Source organism: Lissotriton vulgaris, chromosome 3_1 (assembly GCF_964263255.1).
Source record: "Lissotriton vulgaris chromosome 3_1, aLisVul1.2, whole genome shotgun sequence".
In the NCBI taxonomy this organism is placed as follows: domain Eukaryota; kingdom Metazoa; phylum Chordata; class Amphibia; order Caudata; family Salamandridae; genus Lissotriton; species Lissotriton vulgaris.
In genome coordinates, this window is record NC_141689.1 from 1,427,069,497 (window position 1) to 1,427,090,331 (window position 20,835).

Genomic DNA, 20,835 nt, shown 5'->3' on the forward strand with positions numbered 1-20,835 from the left:
TGATAGGAACTCGGGTGTCCATTGTATGGTTAGATATAGAGCTACTATACCTAAAGCGAAGGGTGGTTACACGTCTTCGCCCCAGCTGTCGCGCAGCCAGTTGTGTCAAATTTAGGAGGCCAGCCAGGGGTGGCATAATACATGCTTCAGCCCCTGGCGGCCCTGGGTACACCTATGCCCTGCGTTACGGGGTCTGATAAGGTGGCCCAGTACCAATTGGTAAATGCACCTAGGGTACATATCGTAATTTAGAAAGAGAACAGCCAGGCTGTGGGTCTGATTAGCAGGCCCACAGCCAGAGAAAGTCGTAAACCAGTGAAACAAAAGCAAAAAATCTGGGTGATCATAGGATTGCAGACCCTACTCTCCTACATGACCCCCCCCCCAAACGTCGGAACAATAAGCTAACCTTGACCAGGTGAGTCTTCTTGTTCTAAGTGGAAATATCTGGAGAGCCCATCGGCATTGCCATGATCAGTACCAGGTCTATGTTCCACTGTAAAGTCCATCCCCTGTAGGGAAATGGACCACCTAAGCAGTTTGGGGTTTTCACCCTTCATCTGATTTAGCCACAAGAGGGGCTTATGGTCGGTCTGAATCTTGAAGTGAGTGCCAAACAAGTATGGCCTCAGCTTCTTCAGGGCCCAAACCACAGCAAAGGCCTCCCTCTCAAGATTTCTCCCTTGTGACTAAGGAGTAGTCACCCTGCATCAGCAGGCACCAACTAAGAACTCTGCGGTTTGCTGTAAGTCCTTCCTCAAGGAATCCGACGGCCCAGCTCGACGAGAACCGGCTTCCCTGGCACCTCTGACCTCTACCCACGTCATCAGCTCAGCTGTGATCTGTGGGTGCGACGAGACCTCGAGGGACCGGCCATCATCAGAACCTGCACGCTCTTAAAACCAGCACGACCATCGAGGTAACTCTCTGGTGAGTGCTCTGGGGTCCGAGAAGCCCCGACCCTGAGCCGCTCCAGCACCGAAGTGCAGTCTCCCAGCATCTCCACGATCTGCGTGGGGCCCTTCTGCTCGCTGCTCAGCACGTTGTCTGGTCACTAGCCGCTGGCTTGTGCCCTTCTGTGACGACATCCGAGAATCATCACTGCTGGTCTGGTTGCTCCAGACTGGCCCTTGCTTCCATCTTTGCGAGAAGCACCCCGGACCCTCCTGGTCCACTCAAGACGCCATCTTAGGCCCACCACGTGGCCCTGAGATCTGCCAAGGCTTGTTGCCCCATCCTGGGCCCAGCGACGCCGACAGCATCATCCTTCGTGGGACAGCTCGCACCTCCACCGTGGTCGCCGACAACGCCTCCTGGTCCGTGAGACTGCAGAGCCTAGCGTCGCCCACTCACCTGGTCGAGGTGACGGCCAACCGGTGCCTTCCTGGTACCCTCTGACTACTGGCTAGTAGTACGAACTTGGTCCCCTCTGCTTTCAGGTTTCATCAATCTCCGATCCAGGCTTGGATCTCTACGAACTATTCAGCACTGGTCGCCGGCCAGCAACTCCTTTTCTTCCGGCTCCTGGCTCGTCAGCGAAGACCCCGATGCCTGTAAGACTTGTGCAGCCGCAGCCCTCGTGGCTAGGTAACTCGGCATTTCGGTGCCTGCATAGCCTCCTTACTCTAGGGTCCTGAGTCCCTCGCTTCCGACTTGCCTTATCGGGTCCGCCCGAGACCTTAATCTTTCCGTGTCCTCGGACACTTGTTTTAATTGTGCACTTGAAGTATTTGCTAAAGAGATTTGGTTTGTGCTTAGTACCCTGTCCTCATAAAGAGTACAGGGCTGTTGTGATTCTTAATAAATATACTGTTTATTTTCATAACACTTGTGTGGTGTTCTTTCACTGGGTGTTCAAGGGGTACATGTGTGGTAAACAGCCGGCTTAACGCGCCCTCTCGAGTCTTTAGCCTTAGACTGCTCGTATCCACGCTACTAGGATAGCTGGTCTATAGGTTGACTTACAACCAAACACCATAAGGGTCGTTGGAACGATACATAGCGGTCGCTAGAATAGCGAACGTTGCATATCGGGCCAACTTCTCACAAGGAGGATCTCCGTTTTGTCTTGATTGAGTTTAAGGTGATTTTGGGATAGCCAGTGTTGAATTTTGAGTGTTAAGTCTGAGGATGTCGTTTGGGGAGGAGGTTTCAAGATAGATTTGGGTGTCATCTGTGTATAGGTGGAAGGGGATCTTTGCCTTTTTAAGAATGGTGGTCAGAGGTTCCTTGTATATGTTGAACAGTTAGGGTGAGAGCACTGAGCCTTGGGGATCACCCCTGCTGACAGGGTGGAGGTCAGATGTAAGTTTTTGATTTTTATCCTTTACGAGCGGTCCTGGAGGAAAGAGGTGAACCATCGGAGGACCTTTTCCTCGGCACCAACTCTTTCTTGTACGGTCTTGATGAGAAGTTGGTGATCTACTGTGTCAAATGCTGCCGATAGGTCGAGGAGAATGAGAAGGCAGCATTGCCCGGAGTCTTGTGACTGGTGGATGTCCTCTATGATGTTGAGGATCGCCGTCTGTGCTGTAGCCTTTTCTGAACACCGATTGGTGTGGGTCAAGTATTTTGATGTTGTCCATGTGTTGAGTCAGCTGAGAGAGGACGCATTTTTCCCGGATTTTAGATAAAAGGGGGTGGTTAGAGACAGGTCTGAAGTTGATCAGGTCTGTGCAGTTAAGGCCCGTTTTTTTTAGTAGTGGCGTGACTTGGCCAACTTTGAGGCAATCCGGTATAATGCCGGATTGCATGGAACTGTTGATGATTCTGCACCAGAAAGGAGCTATGGAGAGTTTGAGATTTTTGGGCAGTTGAGTCGGTATAGGGTCCAAGAGATGAGAAGCGGGTTTGGACGTGGAGATTATCTTGGTAATCTCGCCTTCGGTACAGGGCCGGACTGGGAACCAAAACCGGCCCTGGCAAAGTGCTCGGCCGCCCCCCCGGGGGGGGGTTGAAGGTGCCGCCGAGCGCTTTGCAGGGGCCGGTTTTCGGCCGATTTTGTTGCAGGGCCGATTTTGCAGCTATGCTGCAAAAACAGCCCTGTAACAAAATCGGCCCCCAGTGGCTCAAAACCGGCCCATACCCTTGCGGCGCACCGGGGATTGCCCGGTCCCCGCTATGGCCAGTCCGGGCCTGCTTCGGTAATGGGAATGAAGGCATTCCATGAAGTTGTGTTGAGAGTGCAAGTGATTTCTATAGTGTCAAGTGGCAGGCTTTGGTTGGCGGGATCGATGTTGGTGTCTAGAGAGTGTTAAATCTTGTTGGTTTTTTCTTCAAGAAGGTGGTGAAGTTTTCGCCGAGTTCTGTGTAGGCCTGGGCGAAAGTTGTTGTGGGCTTAATGGTTTGTAGCTTGATGATTTTAAATAGTTTGTTGGGCCTGTTTTCTGCATTATCTAGGGCGGAGCAGAAGAAGTTGGCTTTTTCATTGTGGATGTGTTTTTTGTAATGTCTTCTGGCCGTTTTGAGTTGTTCGAGAAGGCTAGCGGAGGGGTTAGTTGCGTCTCTGGTCCTGGGCTCAGGACCATCAGATTTGTTTGATGGCAAATCATCTGCCAGGGTGCTAAACGTGCGTGCGGACAGGCTCAGTCGACAGTTCTCCGCCGACCACAAGTGAAGGCTTCATTCGGAGATTGTTCGTCACGTCTTCCAGATGTTGGGAACTCCTCGGGTGGACCTGTTTGCCACTCTCGAACACGCACTGCCCATCATTCTGCAGTCTCCTGTTTCCAAGGCAGGGAGCTTTGGGAGACGCGTTTCAGTTGAGTTGGAGCTCACAACTCCTTTACGCATTTCCTCCCATACCCTTGATTCCTCGGGTTCTGAGGAAGATTCGCCAAGACCAGACCCAAGTTATATAGATCGTCCTGGATTAGCCAAGAAGGGTGTGGTATACAGACCTTCTTCACCTCTGTTTGCACCCTCCGCTCCATCTCCCTCTCAGGGCAGACCTACTCTCTGAGATGGGGGGTCAGGTTCTACACCCCCACCTCCAGAGCCTGCACCTTCAAGCCTGGAGATTGATCGGGGCAACCTGAATTCTTTTTCTCTCCCACCTCACGTGGTGGATGTTATTTTATCGGCCAGGCAACACTCCACCAAGTCTATCTACTCCTGCAGGTGGTCGAAATTTGTTAGATGGTGTGGAGAGAAATCTGTTGATCCTCTTGAAAGCGCATCTTTCTGATGTTCTTTGTTTTTCACTCTATTTGGCTCAGCAGGGTTGTGCTGTGGCCACTGGTAAAGGGTTTTTCGCCGTTTTTTTTTATTTGCCCGATCAGCCTTCTCTTTTTAAGTCTCCAATAGTCTTGAGGTTTATTAAGGGGCTCACTAACATGTTTCCGCCCACTCCTTTCATTATGCCCCAGTGGGATTTGAATCTGGTGTTAACTTTTTTAATGGTTTCCACATTTGAACCTATGCATACATGTCCTTTGAGACTACTGTCTTTCGAAACAAACTTTTTAGTGGCTATCGCCTCGGCTAGAAGGGTGAGTGAGCTTCGGGCTTTGAGTTCAAAGCCTCCTTTTCTGACCATACATGCTGAAAAGATGGTTTTCTGGACCTTGTCTGATTTTCTGCCTAAGGTGGTAACTCCCTTCCACCTAGGTCAGTCCATTGCCCTTCCTACTTTTTATCCTCCCCCTCATCCATCCATAGAGGAGGAGAGACTTTAGTCTTTGGATCCAAAGAGGGCGAATCGCTTCTATTTGGATAGAACAAAGGATTTTCGTCAAGATGACCAACTCTTTGTTGGATATGCTGGTCGAATGAAGAGCAAGGCAGTGCCCAGCGCACTTTATCAAGATGTATCATCTTGTACATCATGGTATGCTACTCCCTGGCTGGGAAGGAGCCTCCTCTAGGCATTAGAGCTCATTCCACCAGGGCTAAATCGTCTACTTCTGCCTTATCCAGGGGTGTTCCTGTGTTGGACATCTGTAAGGCGTAACTTGGGCCTCCCTCCACACTTTGCGAAGCATTACTGCTTAGATTCCGAGGTGAGGAGGGACTGCCATTTTGAGCGCTCTTTTTTACAAGACTTTTTGGTATAGAGGGGTGGACACCCTCCTCCGGGGGTTGGACTGCTGTGGGATTCTATTCAAAAGGTGAGGAATCCACAGGCAGATGTATCCATCAGAAGAACAAGTTACTTACCTTCTGTAACGCTTTTTCTGGTAGATACTGTATCTGCCTATGGATTCCTCACCGACCCACCAGCCTCCCTGTTGTCCACCCTTTTATACCTTAAAAGATGAGGTATTGGTTATTTGATGTTTTTGTGTACTCAAGACTTTACTACCTCTATTTGTATATTGTTGACTTATTTGAAATGTAAGTTTTCTTTTTTCAATATACACTGAGTGTATTTATGTGAATACTGTATACTATGTATGCATTGTCTATATGGTCGGTCGCCCGTTTTGCCTCGGTGGCAGGTAAAAAATGGGTGGAACTGATGTCATCACGCCGACGTGGTCTGATGTCATCACGCCGACCTGGTCCTCTTATGGCTCTGGTGACGTCATGCAGAGCCGCCTGCGGAGCCATGACGATATGACGGCCTCGTCGGCGCGGAGAGCTACGAAAAATTTCCATGGAATGCTGCCCCAGGGTATGTTCAAAAGGTGCGGAATCCACAGGCAGATACTGTATCCACCAGAAAAAGCGTTACCGAAGATAAGTTACTTGTTCGTCTGGAAGTTGGAGGTTCTCTGTCTCCTTGGGGGCATTTCTCTTTCTCTATTAAGCATTCATTATTTTCTGTAACTTACAGCCCTTTAAGGGATTCTAGTGTGAACGTATGATCTGATTTTTGGTCTATATGTATGCGTGGAACGTATATATATATATATATATATATATATATATATATATATATATATATATATATATATATATATATATATAGATCTGGGTATAATTGATGAGTATTTATAGCAGTTTCATATCTGTTTAATTGCCATCTTTTCGTCTTTACGGGCACTTTGCATTGTGTGAACCTTCAGGTGGTCATTTGTCTAACAAAATAAAAGTTCCTTATGTTAGGGATGCACTGTTACGATCATCTGCCTTCACAATTGTATTGATCGTCCTAACCTTGCAATGAATGGGTTTATTCTTCTTGGTTTTCATGGGAATGGGTTTTGGAAGCCCTTCTTTTGTGAAATTATCAGGACAGATTACCTGTAGATATTTTTTATTTTATTTATTGGTTTTTATGATTAAAAAAAGAAGAGATACAATACATACATTTCAAACCAAAGGAAAAGATAAAAAATAAGCTTACAATGGGAAAAAAACAGCACCAGCGATCATGAATGTACATCACATTTCAATACTGCAAGGGTATTGCATACAAACATAGGTAGTCTGAAATAGGTGGCATCTGTGCACGCTTCAAATCCCTTTAAAACCTAGGGTGCCTGCTATTGAGTTCCCTCATTCTGACCTTCTAAGTAACTCTTATATAGACTCCAGAATTGTTTAGGACAACTTCTGGGGGAAGCAGTTCACTGTATGATTCAGTTTGCGTATTGTAGAACAGCATGTCTCTAGACCATTGTGTCAGGGTAGGGGAGGGATCGCCCGCCCAGTGCATTGATACCACTCGTTTAGCTATCAGAAGGCCCATGTCAATTAAGCGCCTAATATTTTTCCGGACTCGCTTGGAGAAGCCCAGTAAGGCTAGCAGTGGGTCTGGTCTGATATTGTCACCTATAGTCTCACTTAGCTTTTAAAAAATTTGTATCCAAAAGTTAGTGATTGAGGGGCAAAGCCATGCTAAGTGTAAGAAGCCAGCCGCCTCCTCCCCACATCTTTCGCATTTGTCAGTTTCACACAGACCAAACCTGTGTAACCGGACTGGGGTATAATATATTCTATTAAGGAATTTAAATTGAATGAGGCGGTGTATGCCATTAAGGGAAATGCAGTGCTTAGCCTCACAGCAGTACTTCCATGTGTCGTCATCTAATTGGATTTCTAAGTCCAATTGCCACTCCACTCTGGGCTTAATGCACTGGTTCCGTCGTCGTTCCTGTGTTTTGCTGTATATATGCGAGGCTAGCCTACTCGGGGAGTCAGAGCGTAACATTGTGATGAGAGGTACTACTTCTGGTGGTTCCAGCAGTTCGTCCCCCAGCAATTCGTGAAGTGCACTTCGGGTTCTCTAGTAATAAAATATCGTTAAGGGGAGAACAACTGGTTTATTCGTAACCAGCTCTTCCCAGTCCCCCCTTCCCATCTGTAAAATAGCTCCCAATTACTCCTATGTCTAGAGTTTGAATAGCTCGCACTACTTCTGGTTCTGTGATAGTTGGAAGCCAGGCACACCATTCAATGGGGGTGAGAGGAGAGTAAAGAATAGAGACCACTGACTGTTAATAAGATTATGCCAGGCGTGTGTTGTCACATTTATGGAATCTAGAGTCCCAGTGCTTCATATCTGTGCACGGAACAGTGCTGTAGTCAAGTGTGAAGGTGCCATTGCCACCCTTTCTATGTGAATGTTTGGGGGGGGGCTGTTGGCATAGCCAGTAATAAGAATGTGAGCATTAAGCCACTCAGTAAAAGAGGTCTAAGTCCAGAGCTCCCACTCCCTCCCTCGAGCATGGAAGAGTCAAAACATCCCATCTGGCTCTAGGATGTTTTCCGGTACATGCCAATTTAACCTGTAAAGACTTAAGGTGTTGGAATAAATGAGCTGGGAGGACAATTGGGATATTTAAAAATAAGAAAAGGAATCTAGGTAGAATTACCATCTTCATGAGCGATATCCTTTGTAGGAGAGGGAGGGGGAGGAGAATGCACCTATGCACATCATCTACGAGTCTAGTGATTGGTCTGCCGTAATTTTCCTTAAATACTATTTCGGGAGTTTGTGTGTATTTGGATCCCCAAATAGCGCTCCAGGTCAGTAGACCAGGCAAGTGGGTAGTCCAGATCCACTGGGAGCAATGCCGGTGGTCAGGGGGAATATAGTGGACTTTGACCAGTTCATTTTAAGTCCTGAGAATTCCCCGAAATTCACCACTTCCCGCAGCACTGGAGAGAGATTGACTTCCGGATTGCAGATATACAGGAGCGTATCATCAGCATAGGAAGAAATAATAAACTTGTAAGTAGGGAAGCGAATACCCCTGTGGCTATGGTACTCCCTGAGGGCGCACGCCAATGGCTCCACGACCAGGGCATAGAGAAGTGGGGATAGCAGACAGCCCTGGCTGGTGCCTCTGGAAATCTCCAAGGGAGCAGTTTTTCCTGCAGATATTTGTTTACTAATGTAAAGAATGTGGGTTACATGGCATTCGCTTTGCCTTTGGCACGTCTAGTTCAAAGGCTCACTTACCCTGTAGGGGTTAAATACTATTGTCTGACTATTGTCAGATGTCTTCTAACAGGGTATTAGCCTATTCCCCTTGAGGCTTTGGTTTTTCGGTGCCTGTGTGGTTGTTTCTTATTTACATAGTATGCGGTCATTGCCACAGTTTTTATGGAGAGCCATGCTCTTTTTTGTTTACTTCCTACGTATGTCTGGTCTGTGGTCAAGTTCGACCAGCTGATTCTCTTTGAGAGCTTTGGTAGGATTAATTTGCAGACTGTATATCTATGGTATTTAATTCAAATGTTTAGGAATCTGCAGCTAGATGTCTCTATCAGATGAACAAGTTACTTACCTTCTGTAACATATTATCTGGTAGAGACACAGCCTAGCCGCAAATTCTTTAACGTCCTGCCCAGCCTCCCCCTCTGCGAATTATCTGAACTGTAAGGATTATTCCCTTTTCAGCACTGGTTGTATATAACAGTGATCACTGTTTCACGTAATTGGGTAATTCAACGAACCATTAGGTCAGACATCTCAAATCTGGACTAGGTATTGCCATACCTTTCATTTCCAATTGCTTTGTCACAACATTAGTCTTTCCTTATGGGTTTTGTCTAGGTATTATCATACCCTCTATTTTCATTTTCTAATTATGTTTTAAAGATATATTGATCTTTTTTGACGCACCATTTCCACAGCCAGTTACTAGAGCGGCTCCGCTTTTTGACACGGAAGGTTTCACAGAAGAAACTAGTGTCCACGCGCCAAAGTTCCCCTATGACGGGTGGACACCAGTGCACTGACGTCACAAGTCCACTGACGTCACAAACGGAGTCAACGTCATCAAGTAGTCGTAAGACTCCAATCCTCGGTGCACAGAGGGACTGCTGAAAGAATCCGGATCCAGTCTGACACCTGGGGAGAATTCAAAAGTTAAGGAATCTGCAAATAGATTGTGTCTATCAGATAATACGTTACCAAAGGTAAGTAACTTCTTCTTCAGTAACGATCTTTGTAGGAGATACTCTACCTACCAGTAGATTCTTCACTGACTCTCCAAGCATTCTATCTTGTGGAGAAAAATCCTTATACCATGTGGCCCTTTTTTAACATGGTACCAAGGGCCATGTGCACAAACAATATATTTCGCAAGTTCCGTATTGCAACTTTTTGCGGCTCGCAATTAGGAAGTCACAAAATGCAATTTACAACAGTGTGTTTGACACTATTTGCAATTCCCAGTGATTCTCAAATGGACCTGTCTCATTAATATTCGTGAGGCAGTTTGCACTTGTGACCCTTTGGAAAAGGGCAAAATCACAGGGATGGTGGCCTGATGGGGTCAGCAGACCGCCATGTCTATGGATGCCGTTTCAATAAAGCAAGTAGAAAAAAAATCAGCCCATTATCCTTAAAGGAAAACATGATGCGTTTCAAGAAGAAAAATTAAACGTTTCAGGTTCATTTTTTAAGAGTAGGCGGTGGTCTGTGCGACCACAGCCTGCTCTCACCAAAAAGGTTTTTGCAACCATTTACAAAGGGGAAGGCGTCCTCTGGGGACCCCTTTCCATTTGCGACTGTCTTAACACCCACTTGAAGTATGTGGTAACCTGCAAATGCTTTGCAACAGCATTCCGGTCGCAAAACATTCATACATTCCCCTGCAAATCGTTATTAGAAAGGAATACAACCCTTCCTAATACCGACTCTCAGACCCTATTTTGCGAGTCGGTAATAGGTTACCAACTCGCAAAATAGGGTAAGAACATGTCAAAAGGCAATTTAGCAGTCACAAATGGCCCAATTCTCTGTTTGCGACTGCTAAAACTTTTTGCACATGTGGCCACAAGTTTCTAAGGAACAGCACCAATATACAAGTTTCAATCTTCTCGAATAGGCCTCGTATGTTGTGGCAAATCCAGCAGAACTGATGTTAGGCGAGGCTTTATGACTCAGATGATAGTATCCCAACTCCATGTCTGACATCGCAATTGAGTTGACTCCACCCGCTGGCACCAGAGAGCTATTGCAAATCTTTTCCAGATCCATTCTGTACCTGGGATATTCAGAGTTGAGGAATCTGCAGGTAGAGAAGCCATCAAAAAATTTTGACAGAAGGTTAGTAACTTTTCCTGTTTTCGTCCTTATCCGGAAGAGTCTGGACCCTTTTGGATCTTGGCAAAAGCTAAACCAGAGTTTCCAGATGTGGCATTTGAATCTTACCTGCCTTGCCCTGTTTCCTCAGGTCTCAAACCAAATCTTCCTCATTTCCCTTCTTCTTTGCCAGCCAACTGCAAGGCAACACTATCACACACATGGAGACTTGAATGCTTTCTAGATCCCGACCTCCAGCACGTGGAAGTCAGAGGACCATACCAATTTCCAATGAATACTAGGTTGCTAAAGGTAGCTGAACGCGGCACACAAACATAGATATCAATAGGCACAGAAGACGTAGCAAGTTAGTATGACTTTTCGATGGTAGCATATGCCTATGTGGTTTGAGCAGACCTCTGTCTGAAATAATATTCCAAGTCCGGCTAACCATTAAGTGTCATAACTATGCAAAAGATGTGACTCTGTCAAGTCTAAGCCTGCAGCAGTTGTATTCCATTCACTGATCTAGACAGGGTGCCATTCGCTCATAGTAATTTACCTAAATGACTGATAGTAATATGTGTGTTTGTGCACACTTTCTAATCCCTAATTCTGAGTATAGAGCTGAAGTCTAATCAGGGGGTTATGTGCTTGGTGTATGTAAAGGATAAACAAAGCTCCCAGACTGGCCTACTTTCCCATCATAGCAAGAAACAGAAGTCCACTTGTTCTCCAGTAATGTGGCCCCTCCATCTATATGTAGAAGTTCAGTTTGTGTTCCTTTGGCTGGGCAACATAGTTAAGCGTACGAGCGGTAGATTAAGAATACAGTTAAAATAGCACGCACATAGGAGACTGAAGAGTTGTGAAATCTCCAGCCATAATTCGTGGAAGTCATAACATGCCATTGCTATAGGTCATCCTTCACATTACCTGAATGTAGTGTAACCATACTTTCAGGTCTGTGATCTTACACCTGAAAATGTTCTGTGTGTTCGGAGAGAAATTGTAAAACAGATAGACTGTAGTCTTTTGGGCATGTATTAGTTGTCCACATATCCACCCAATGTAGTCCTTGGGACACAGATTTTGCAAGATCAAATGCAAGGCCTTGCAATAGCTTTTTCAGAGCACTCAATTTGCAAAGGTCCATGCGTGAGAATCTCTTTCAACCCAAGATTTTTTCTTAGTTCTCTCACACTTGTTGTCCTGATTATATAATGGGATCAATAGGGCTACAATCCGAGAAGGCTAAGGAAAAAAAAACTGGGTTGGTTAACTCATGAATGGACATGGGAAAATCGAGGATTCTTATTTTTTCCCCAAGGCTTAAAGGGTAATGAAGTCTATCCCCTGCAAAGTCTAGTTACAGAGTTTTTAACGTTCTAGAAATCACCTGTTCCCTGAGAAAATGGCTCAATGTACAAGTATCCCTCATGAGAACAAGGGCCTTCCATCACTTCTAGCATGCTTGTGAGAATCCTTCTTTCTTTCAGCCGTAAAATGTAAGGCTCCAATAAAGGAGAAGACTTTTTGGTGGAAGACCCCCTCTACAGGCCGAAAACCCAAACCGAGAGCATTTGTCACTTCAGGTTCCTGATGTCAGGTCTGAATTTATTCCCTTCTGCCCTCTTTTATCCTAATGCAGAATTACAGGTAAGTAACTTGTTTGTCTTTCGTCTATTTGTTAGTTAAAATGTTGTTACCTAGTGTTTAACAAGACCCCATTGTCATGTTAGTCTTATTCTTAGCTTTTAAATGTATGAGCAGTGGGTGCCATGACATACAATATACCAGACCTTGTTTCATATCATTCTTTCACAACTTGTTGATGCCCACTCAAGTGCCTATAAACAATGAACCTGAAAATATTGAACATTTTAGCTAGAAACAACAGTTTTGTACTTTTCAGAATGCATTGATTTAATACATTCCTTTAGCACCTGATTAAAACAGACATTGTTGTTTCTGTTTTGAATAAAGGACTCTTGATTTTCAGTTTTGTGCATTACTCTCACTCTAATCTCAGTACTTCTAAACTGGATTAACTTCGGGTTTTCCCTTGGACTAGGTAACCTGCAGATGAAGACACTTTCATTTGAAAAAGATGATGACAGTAATGAGCATATAAATTTCATAACTGCAGCCTCTAACCTTCGCGCCAAGATGTACAACATTGAACCTGCAGACCGCCTCAAAGCAAAGCGGATTGCTGGGAATATCATTCCAGCAATAGCAACCTCTACGGCAGCTGTGTCTGGTTTAGTGAGTAAATTTCACTTTTGGAATGATTGATGGCAGTTCAGTATCTCTCTCTGTTGCTTTCTAAGGAACTTGGGGCCAGATTTACAGTTTGGCAGATGGGTTACTCCATTGCAATATGTCAGGTATTCACTCCACTTCACAAGTGCCATAAGATGTAATGCACTTGTAATAAGGCAGATGGGTAAGCATGAGCTTCTGGGCCCAACCGTGGTGGGTGATATCTTTCACTCTGATTGTCTTGGGGCTCGGCCTACTGTGGGCTCTGAGGAATTCGTCCAAATAACCGTTAATCACTTGACTATCAGTGATAGCATGGGTTGACCAGCCCAAGGCTTTTGGGGAGGAGGTACATGAAAGGTGAGCAAATACTCACAACTTAACCCCTTCACTGCTGGCCCGTTTCCGCCCCTGTGCTGTAAACAAATGAACAGGGGCGGGCCATGACGAACCCCAGCCGTCATCAGCACACGAGCACCGTAGTGCATGACGGCTGGGGTTCGTCATCAGCATGCAAGGGGTTAAAATAAGACCGGTAACTCCATTAAATGTTTTTCCAATCCAATATTTCCTTTTATGTAAAATGAGTTATTTGTCTTATAATACAAAGTTCAGTACAACACACTGTAACTAATATAGACAGTCTTCTTCAGGCAAGTCTTCTAATGTTACCAGGGTCAACTGCTGTCCCACTTCCCGGTAATTACCCATTCCCATGTGGCAACATCCAAGCTAGGCCCCTCTAGTGAGTTCAAGTCTTTAACGTTCTAAGATGGCTTTTATCAAACGTCCACATGTCTTCGCACATGGGCTCGTTAGTCAGAACAAGTTCACCCAGGGCCCTACAGCCCAGTTTCAGTTTTACCGCCCTTTCTGGATTGGCGGTCTAGAGTTCCTAGGCGAGTGTTCCCTGCCCGGTGGTGAGAGGGTCTCTAGAGTCTGAGTCTGCGGCTGCGTTTTTAGATGTCCACTGCAAAAGAAACAATTGATGGACGGAATGCTGGGCAATGCAAAGATTCACCCCCATTGAACTCGGTTAATCCATCATTCTTTTGCTCACCACACCACGCCAGTTTGGACTCAGCCATTTGCAAATCAGTCTTGACCCTGTGCCTCATGGGAACAGTCCAGCCCAAACTGCCAAGCCAGGTCTTACCTGGACCGGAAAGCAGCATCCTGGGACCGGTTTCAGGGCATCACCCTTCATCAGCCAGGGTAGCTTGAATCCAGTGGTGTAGTGAGCACTTGACCCACGTCTGGGCATACCCTTCTCACTTAGGGTGTCATACACAAAAGAAACAATTGATGGACGGAATGCTGGACAATGCAAACATTCACCCTCAGTCACAAGGATCTGGGTTTAAACCATCATTCTTTCTAGGATGCTTGTTTTCAGTCCAGGGAGGACCTGGCCTGGCAGTTCGGGCTGGACTGTTTCCATTGGGCACAGGGTCAGAACTGATTTACATATGGCTGGGTTCAAACTGGAATGGCATGGCAAGCAAAAAAACGATGGATATAGGCCCGATCTCTGTATGACATTGTTCTGCATTCTGTCCATCAACTGTTGTTTTTGCAGTGGTAGATGTCCACAGCACATCTCTGATCCAGTGGTAAGTCTCCTTCTTCTGGGGTGAGCCTTGGGTGATGCCCTCAGTCTTAGTCACCACAAGCAGAATTCATGATAAGCTTCTGTTGGCTGATGTACAGCTTCAGTTTGACATTTGGGGAGTCTCAAGCTTTCCTTTTTTATAATCCATTTCCAGATACACATGTGATTAGGGTCTTATGATGGCAGGCAAACCGCCCGTCGACACCCCTAGGTCCGACCGACTGCCGAATTACAATACCAGTGGTCAGACTCACAGTGGTTGGCGGGAGACCACCACCCCTGCCAGGATCAGTGATCCCAACGGGGCAGCGGCCGGATTGGTAGTCCAGAATGGTAGTGGCGGTGGTGCTGAGGCAGGGACCACCATCAGGATTACGATATCTCTGTCCGACAGCCTTTTCATGGTGTGAAGACCACTGTGAAGAGGCTGTCGTAAACTAAATATGGGGGCCCAAAAAAGGGGCCTCATCTGTCGTGGCCCGCTGTACAATGTACATGTAGTGCCCCCACTCACCTGCATGCACCGTATGCCGTACACCACATGGTGCATGACACGCTGCATGCAAGTGAAAGAGGTGCTCCTTATCATGGCAGCGTGTGCTGAGGCCCTTTTCCTTGGTCACAGCACAAGCCGCCATGATAAGGAGCACTTTCGGACTGCCAGCACAACGGTCGCATTGTAATGCGGCAGTCAGACCCCGCAGTAGCAGGTAGCGGTCCAACAGCCCGCCATCGTAATCGGCCCTTTAGTGTCTTTGTTTGAAGAAGTTTGTGTTCTGGGGGCTACCCACTTTTTCGTCCCTACTTTTTTGTTGTCTTGTTCCTCCAGAGAACAGTTCATCACAGTAAGAGTCTCCAGTCATGGTATCCCTAAACACAGACCATGGGAGTGAATAGAGGTTCACACCTGGATGTCAGCCTCAGTGATAGGTGCATCAATGGGTTACCAAAGAGCCCCAGCCCTACTCTTTGATTCTTATCAGCCTCATCTCCTTTTTCCAGTGTGCGCAGGTCCATTTGACTAGTGCCTCCTTACAGAAACAAAGAGCCCGTGTTCATGAGCTCCAAAGATCCTGTATCTTCCTTCCTCAAGTGTGTGTCCCACCCAGCTCTCAGGAACGCAGCAATCCACAAAGCTGTCTGGAGAAAACCTCTACCTTTCCATGATCTGCCTGCAAGCCCTGGCCTCCACAAATGGAACCCAGTGTTTTCCATGAGTGGTATCCATTTGAAGCTTACACACACACATACCACTGCACACACACATGCACAGCCTCCGATATATTGTACCCTCATACATCCCAGCACACTCAGCAACACCGCATGGTAACTCCTACATGCTGTACCAGATCACAGTCACACATATAACCCAGCACCTACTCAAAACTACACATTTCCTGTTGCACTGTACCTTCTCAGAGGTGCAAACATGCAATCGTGTGCTCAATGTTCCGATTCACTGTAACCTCCCACAGGCAAACATACACACCAGCGCTTCGCACAGTCCAATGCTGGCCACGGGTGAGTTAAACACACAGCAGTGGAACTTTATCAAGTGGGCAGGAGGCGCCACTCACATGACAAAGCTAAAAAGGCCTGTTCCCTCTACATATCACTAAAAACATGTTAGGCTGCTACTACAGTGCATGTGCTACTTAACCCCTTCGATGCTCATGACGGAACGGTTCCGTCATGAGCGTCGGTTGGCCTGTGCTCATGACGGAACCGTTCCGTCATGAGCCCGTTGGCTCATTAGAACATTCAGCACAGCGCAGGAATCTGCGCCGCGCTGATGTGGTTAACTTCCGGAGAAGGCAGTAGCCTTCCAGCACTTGAAAGTAGTTTTGTTGGTGCCCCTCCCTGTCTAAGCAGGATGTAAGCTTATCTCCAAAAATTGTTACCAAGGATCCAGATATCACTGTAGCAGGGGAGCTCAGGGCAGGGGTACACGTTTATAACCATGCAAAGGATTTTTCTGTAGCACATACTTCTACCCTTGTAAGCAGATGTTGGTGATCCTCATAAGTTATGCTTTTGGTATTTGGGCTCGAGCATGACTCCCAAGTTGTGTGAAGCCTGTGCATGAACCTAAAGGTGATCTGGGACCTTATTTATATTTATTTATTCAGGAGAAGCGTGGCTCAATGGTTAGAGGCGGCAGACCCGGAAGCTGAGATCGACCGTGGACCAGGGTTCGATTCCCCGCCTCGGCGGGTCTCTGGCTCAAAATTCCACAGACTCGACAATTCTCGCTCTGGTGCCTACTCAACTCACGGGGTCACACTCTGCGACTCTGGGCAATAGCTTGCTTAATCTCCACTACGGCCCCTCACGGCGGGATGCCTGGCTTTCACCTTGTGGACACCCTGCTGTGGTTTCTCACAGGGGAATACCAGGACGGGTTCCCTAAGCAAGCGCCGGGACGCTTACGGGCAGCTGTGCGCTTTACAAGTCCAGCACATTTACAAGTCCAGCACATTTACATCTTTTGTATAGCGCGAACTTGACCCCGTAGGGTATCGGAGCGCTTCACAGTTTAGGACGTGGTAACTTTTCCCGTACAGAGTTCTGTATGACATTTAAAATATTCTAACCCAGCTCACATTGTCCGAGGTACATCATTGATAGCTGCTAGAGTATGTTCGCAGGCTGTAAGGCCAAAGTAACCATGTCATCAAGGGAAGCAAAACCCTGTAATGACCAAAGACAATTAGCTCTCTGTAAAAAGTGCTTGTGACCTAGGGTGAGAGTATTTGGCGAGCCATGTGTGGATGCTCTGTAATGTTTACGGTAGGAATTTACTCTTTAAGAAGATCTTAGTTTCTTTCTTGAATCTTGCATGGTTGGGTAGCCTTCTGATGTCTGGAGGAAGCGAGTTCCATATCCATATTCCTAGTGCGGCACTGTTGTACGTTTTTTTTTTTTTTTGCGGAAAATCGGTGGTTTCAACACTAGATCTCTGGCGCTCCTTGATTGTCTGTTTCCCCCAGAGATCACCAATTTCTGCGCTAGTTATCTTGGTGTCTTGAAGTGTAGAGCTTTGTGTGTTATGCACACCAGTTTAAGCTGAATTCTGGCTTCATAAGGTAGCCAGTTCAATGCTTTCAGGTTAGGAGAGATGTGGTCGAATTTTCTTTACCCTATTATGAGCATTGAGGCAGGCTTTTAGAGGTGCTGTTGCAATTTTGGGGAATGTGTTGTGCATACATATTCGATCCTCGAGATTGCTAATTCTTGAACTGCCATTTTGAGGTCCGCTGTTTCGATGAAAGGTTTCAATTTCTTAATGTAGCTCAGGGGATATCTTGCATTTTTAGCCAGCGTGTTAATGTGTGACTGCATGTTCAGGCTTTGGTCTTGCGTTATTCCTAGAGATTTGGTTGAATCTATGATACACGGGGTGCAATTGAGTGCAGTGACCAAATTGGTCCAATCTGTTATAGTGGGTGGGCTTTTAGTGGGAGAAATTAGGAGGAATTCTGGGTTTTTTGGCGTTTAGTTTAAGCTGGTTGCTTGTTAGCCATTGCTTCGTCTCCCGTAGAGCCTTGTTCATTGTTCTGATCTCCTCCAAGGTGGAGATCTTAATGTAGATCTGCGTGTCATCGGCGTAAATGTGGAAAAGGATGTTGGCATGGTGGAGTATTTCCGTTAGGGGTTCCACATATAAGTTGAACAGTGAGGGGGAGAGGGTTGATCCTTGAGGAACCCCTATCTGAATGGGGAATGAAGTTGGCAGGTTCTTATTCACCAGAAATCTTTGTGATCTATTCCTCAAGTAGGACTTGAACCATTCAACAACGTTCCCGGACAAACCCATCCTGTTCTCCAGACGTTCATGCAACATTTTGTGGTTAACTGTCGAACGTGGATGACAAATCCAGCAAGATTAACAGACATGCTTTATTTTGGTCTAGAGCCAGTAATGCGTCATCTACTATGTGCAGAATTGCCATTTCTGTACTATGGTTAGGTCTAAATCCTGATTGGCAATCGTCTAGTAGTTGGAATTCTGATAGATACATCTGCCAGTGGATTCCTCACCTTTGCGTCAGCAACATTCGGAAATTCTTTTTTTAGCTTCGCGCCGACGTGGACTTGGACGTCATAGACAAGGCATCGCACGCAACTCCGCTGACGTCACCGACGCCCATAATAGGCCCACGCAGGCGTGATGACATCAGTTCCCTTTTGTTCGAGGCATGTGGGCTGCTGAATTCATATCTGTGCATAGATCGCCGCCTAGTGTTGGGTCCGGATGATTGCACATTGTTGTCCTGGAAGAGTCTTTGAAGTATCACGAGATAGGTGGCTCCTCCCCTGGACTACAGTGCGCATGGGCATCGACTCCATCCCCAGATTGTTTTTTTCCGCCATTGGGTTCGGATGTCTTTGGTTCCCTCTTGTCGGAATCGATAAAGAAGAAACATTTAACTTTCATTGAGACCAATAGGTCTTTAGTCTTACGTCGGTATTGTCTTGCGTTCGGCTTAGCAACTTTTCCTCGGCTCTGAGCCGAGCTCTGTACTTCCACGTGCTTTTGGCGCGGAGGGCCTTGTCGATGCTCCAGACTCATCGACCATCCATCATGGACCGCAGTCCATTCAAAAGATGTCCGGTGTTTAACTCGAAGTACCCACACATCGACGTCCACCCGGTGTGCAACAAGTGCCTGTCGCCGGACCACAATGAGGCCAAGTGTATGGCCTGTTCGAGATTCCGGTCCAAGAAGACACTCAAGCTCCGTCGAGCTGCGTGCCTGGAGGCCCAGCAATCTGCACCGGCGCCTACGGACATTTTCGATGCTGGGGAGGTCGAGGATGAAGATATCCAGGACGTCTCAGAATCTAACCCCGCGTCGGATGTCGAGGAAGACTACGACGCTGAGGCCGAAGCTTTCGAAAGCGAAGAAGTCGTCGAGGAAGTAGGAGACGACGACGGGGCCCTAGGGGTCATGGAGGATAGCTCGGACGAGGAGCTTCCTCAGACTGACTCTGGGGCCGTGCCAGTCAATAAGGCCCAGGTCGAGGGATCGCCTTCGGGCCTTACCCAAGACCTTGATTTGAGTTCCTCGGCCCCGCCTGCAGGCCCGGCCACGGACATTGGTACCGAGTCACTCCCGGTGAAAATGAAACCGAAAGTGAAAGCTACGGTCTCGACGCCAGATACTGCGCAGGGGCAGATATCAAAACCGAAAGTGCGCATCGCATTGGTCGGATCGAAGACTTCGGAGGCCTCGGCGCCGAAGAAACCTAAGATGGCCGTCGAGCCGAAGGGCCAAGTCAAGATGGCCGAGCCGAAGGCTACTGCGTCGAAGACTAAGGTGAAGGGGTTAGACCCGGTCGCATCGGCGCCGAAGACAATCGACGCCGGCTAGGGTCGGGTCGACCACAAGGAGGCTGTTGACGACCCCAAAAAGTCTCTTGCAGACCCGAAGAAGCGGCCCGACGACCCAAAAGTCCTCTCTGCCCCGCTTCCACACGACAAAGCCAAGGCGGCTGCGCCGAGTGTGTCAACTCCGAAAGTGACCTTGAAGGACTCCACTCCGAAACCGTCCTCGAAGGACTCCGTCGAACCGGCACGTCCATCTGCCGCGTTCACAAAGAAGGTCACAGAGTCCCTGCAGCGCATGAGGGACGGCACCGCGGCAGTCGAGCCAAAGGACCCTCCACCTGCCAAGCCTCTGGAGAAACCGGCAAAGGCGTCCACGCCGATCCTCTTTACCTTGCCGCCTAAGACGGCGCCAAAGGCTTCCGCTGCTAAACCGGGGGCCGGCGTACCCGAGAAGGTATCTTCGACGCCGAAGGCATCGTTAGTGGTCCATGGCCCGCGGCCTCGACAACTTTCAGAGGAGGAGCGTCAAGAACATTTCATCGACGCCGAGACGGGCAGGCTTTCCCTACTGAAGAGGAAAATCACCCCAGAACCCCAATTGGAGTCTTACAAAATCCCCCTAAAGAGGAAAATGGACTCTGCTGGTACCCCAGCCTTGGTGGAACCCATTTCACCACAAGCTCACGAGGTCTCGCCCACTTACTCCGATGTGGACGCTGGTGAGGGCGATGACGAGGATGAATATAGCTATCCAGTCTACACAGACCCAGAGGATGTAACAGAACCCTGGTCTGCCGGTGCTGAGCCTGGGGATCCACAGTCAGGACCGGACCCTCAGCTCTTCTCTGCTAAAACTTCACCTACTGAAGACTCTGCGGCTTTCAATGCCCTCATTGAGCGTCAGCAGCCAATCACAATGTCCAGCTGCATGCTGACCCTGTGGACGTAGATTTCCTCTTTGACACCTTTTCTGTGTCTGAAAAGACTGTGAAAACTCTGCCAATGTTGAAAGGCGTTTTGAAGCACGCTTTTGAGGTCTTCAAAGAACCCACCAGGGCTAGAGTCATCAACCCGAGGATTGACAAAAGGTACAAGGCGGCGCCTACTGATCCAACTTATATTAAAGGACAGTTGCCTCTGAACTCCCTGGTGGTCTCGAATGCCCGGAAGAGGGCCAATTCTCAGACTACGGGTGATGCTCCTC

The 20,835-nt window shown here is 47.4% G+C and overlaps 1 protein-coding gene across 2 annotated transcripts in view; it reads left to right on the forward strand.

Moving 5' to 3' along the window:
• UBA6 (ubiquitin like modifier activating enzyme 6) overlaps positions 1-20,835 on the forward strand; it is a 1,035,692-nt gene that overhangs the window by 802,065 nt on the left and 212,792 nt on the right. For both annotated transcript variants that reach the window (XM_086961917.1, XM_086961916.1), the window contains exon 29: positions 12,498-12,691. In XM_086961917.1, coding sequence (XP_086818043.1) covers positions 12,498-12,691 — 194 coding nt within the window. The remainder of the gene's footprint in view (positions 1-12,497; positions 12,692-20,835) is intronic.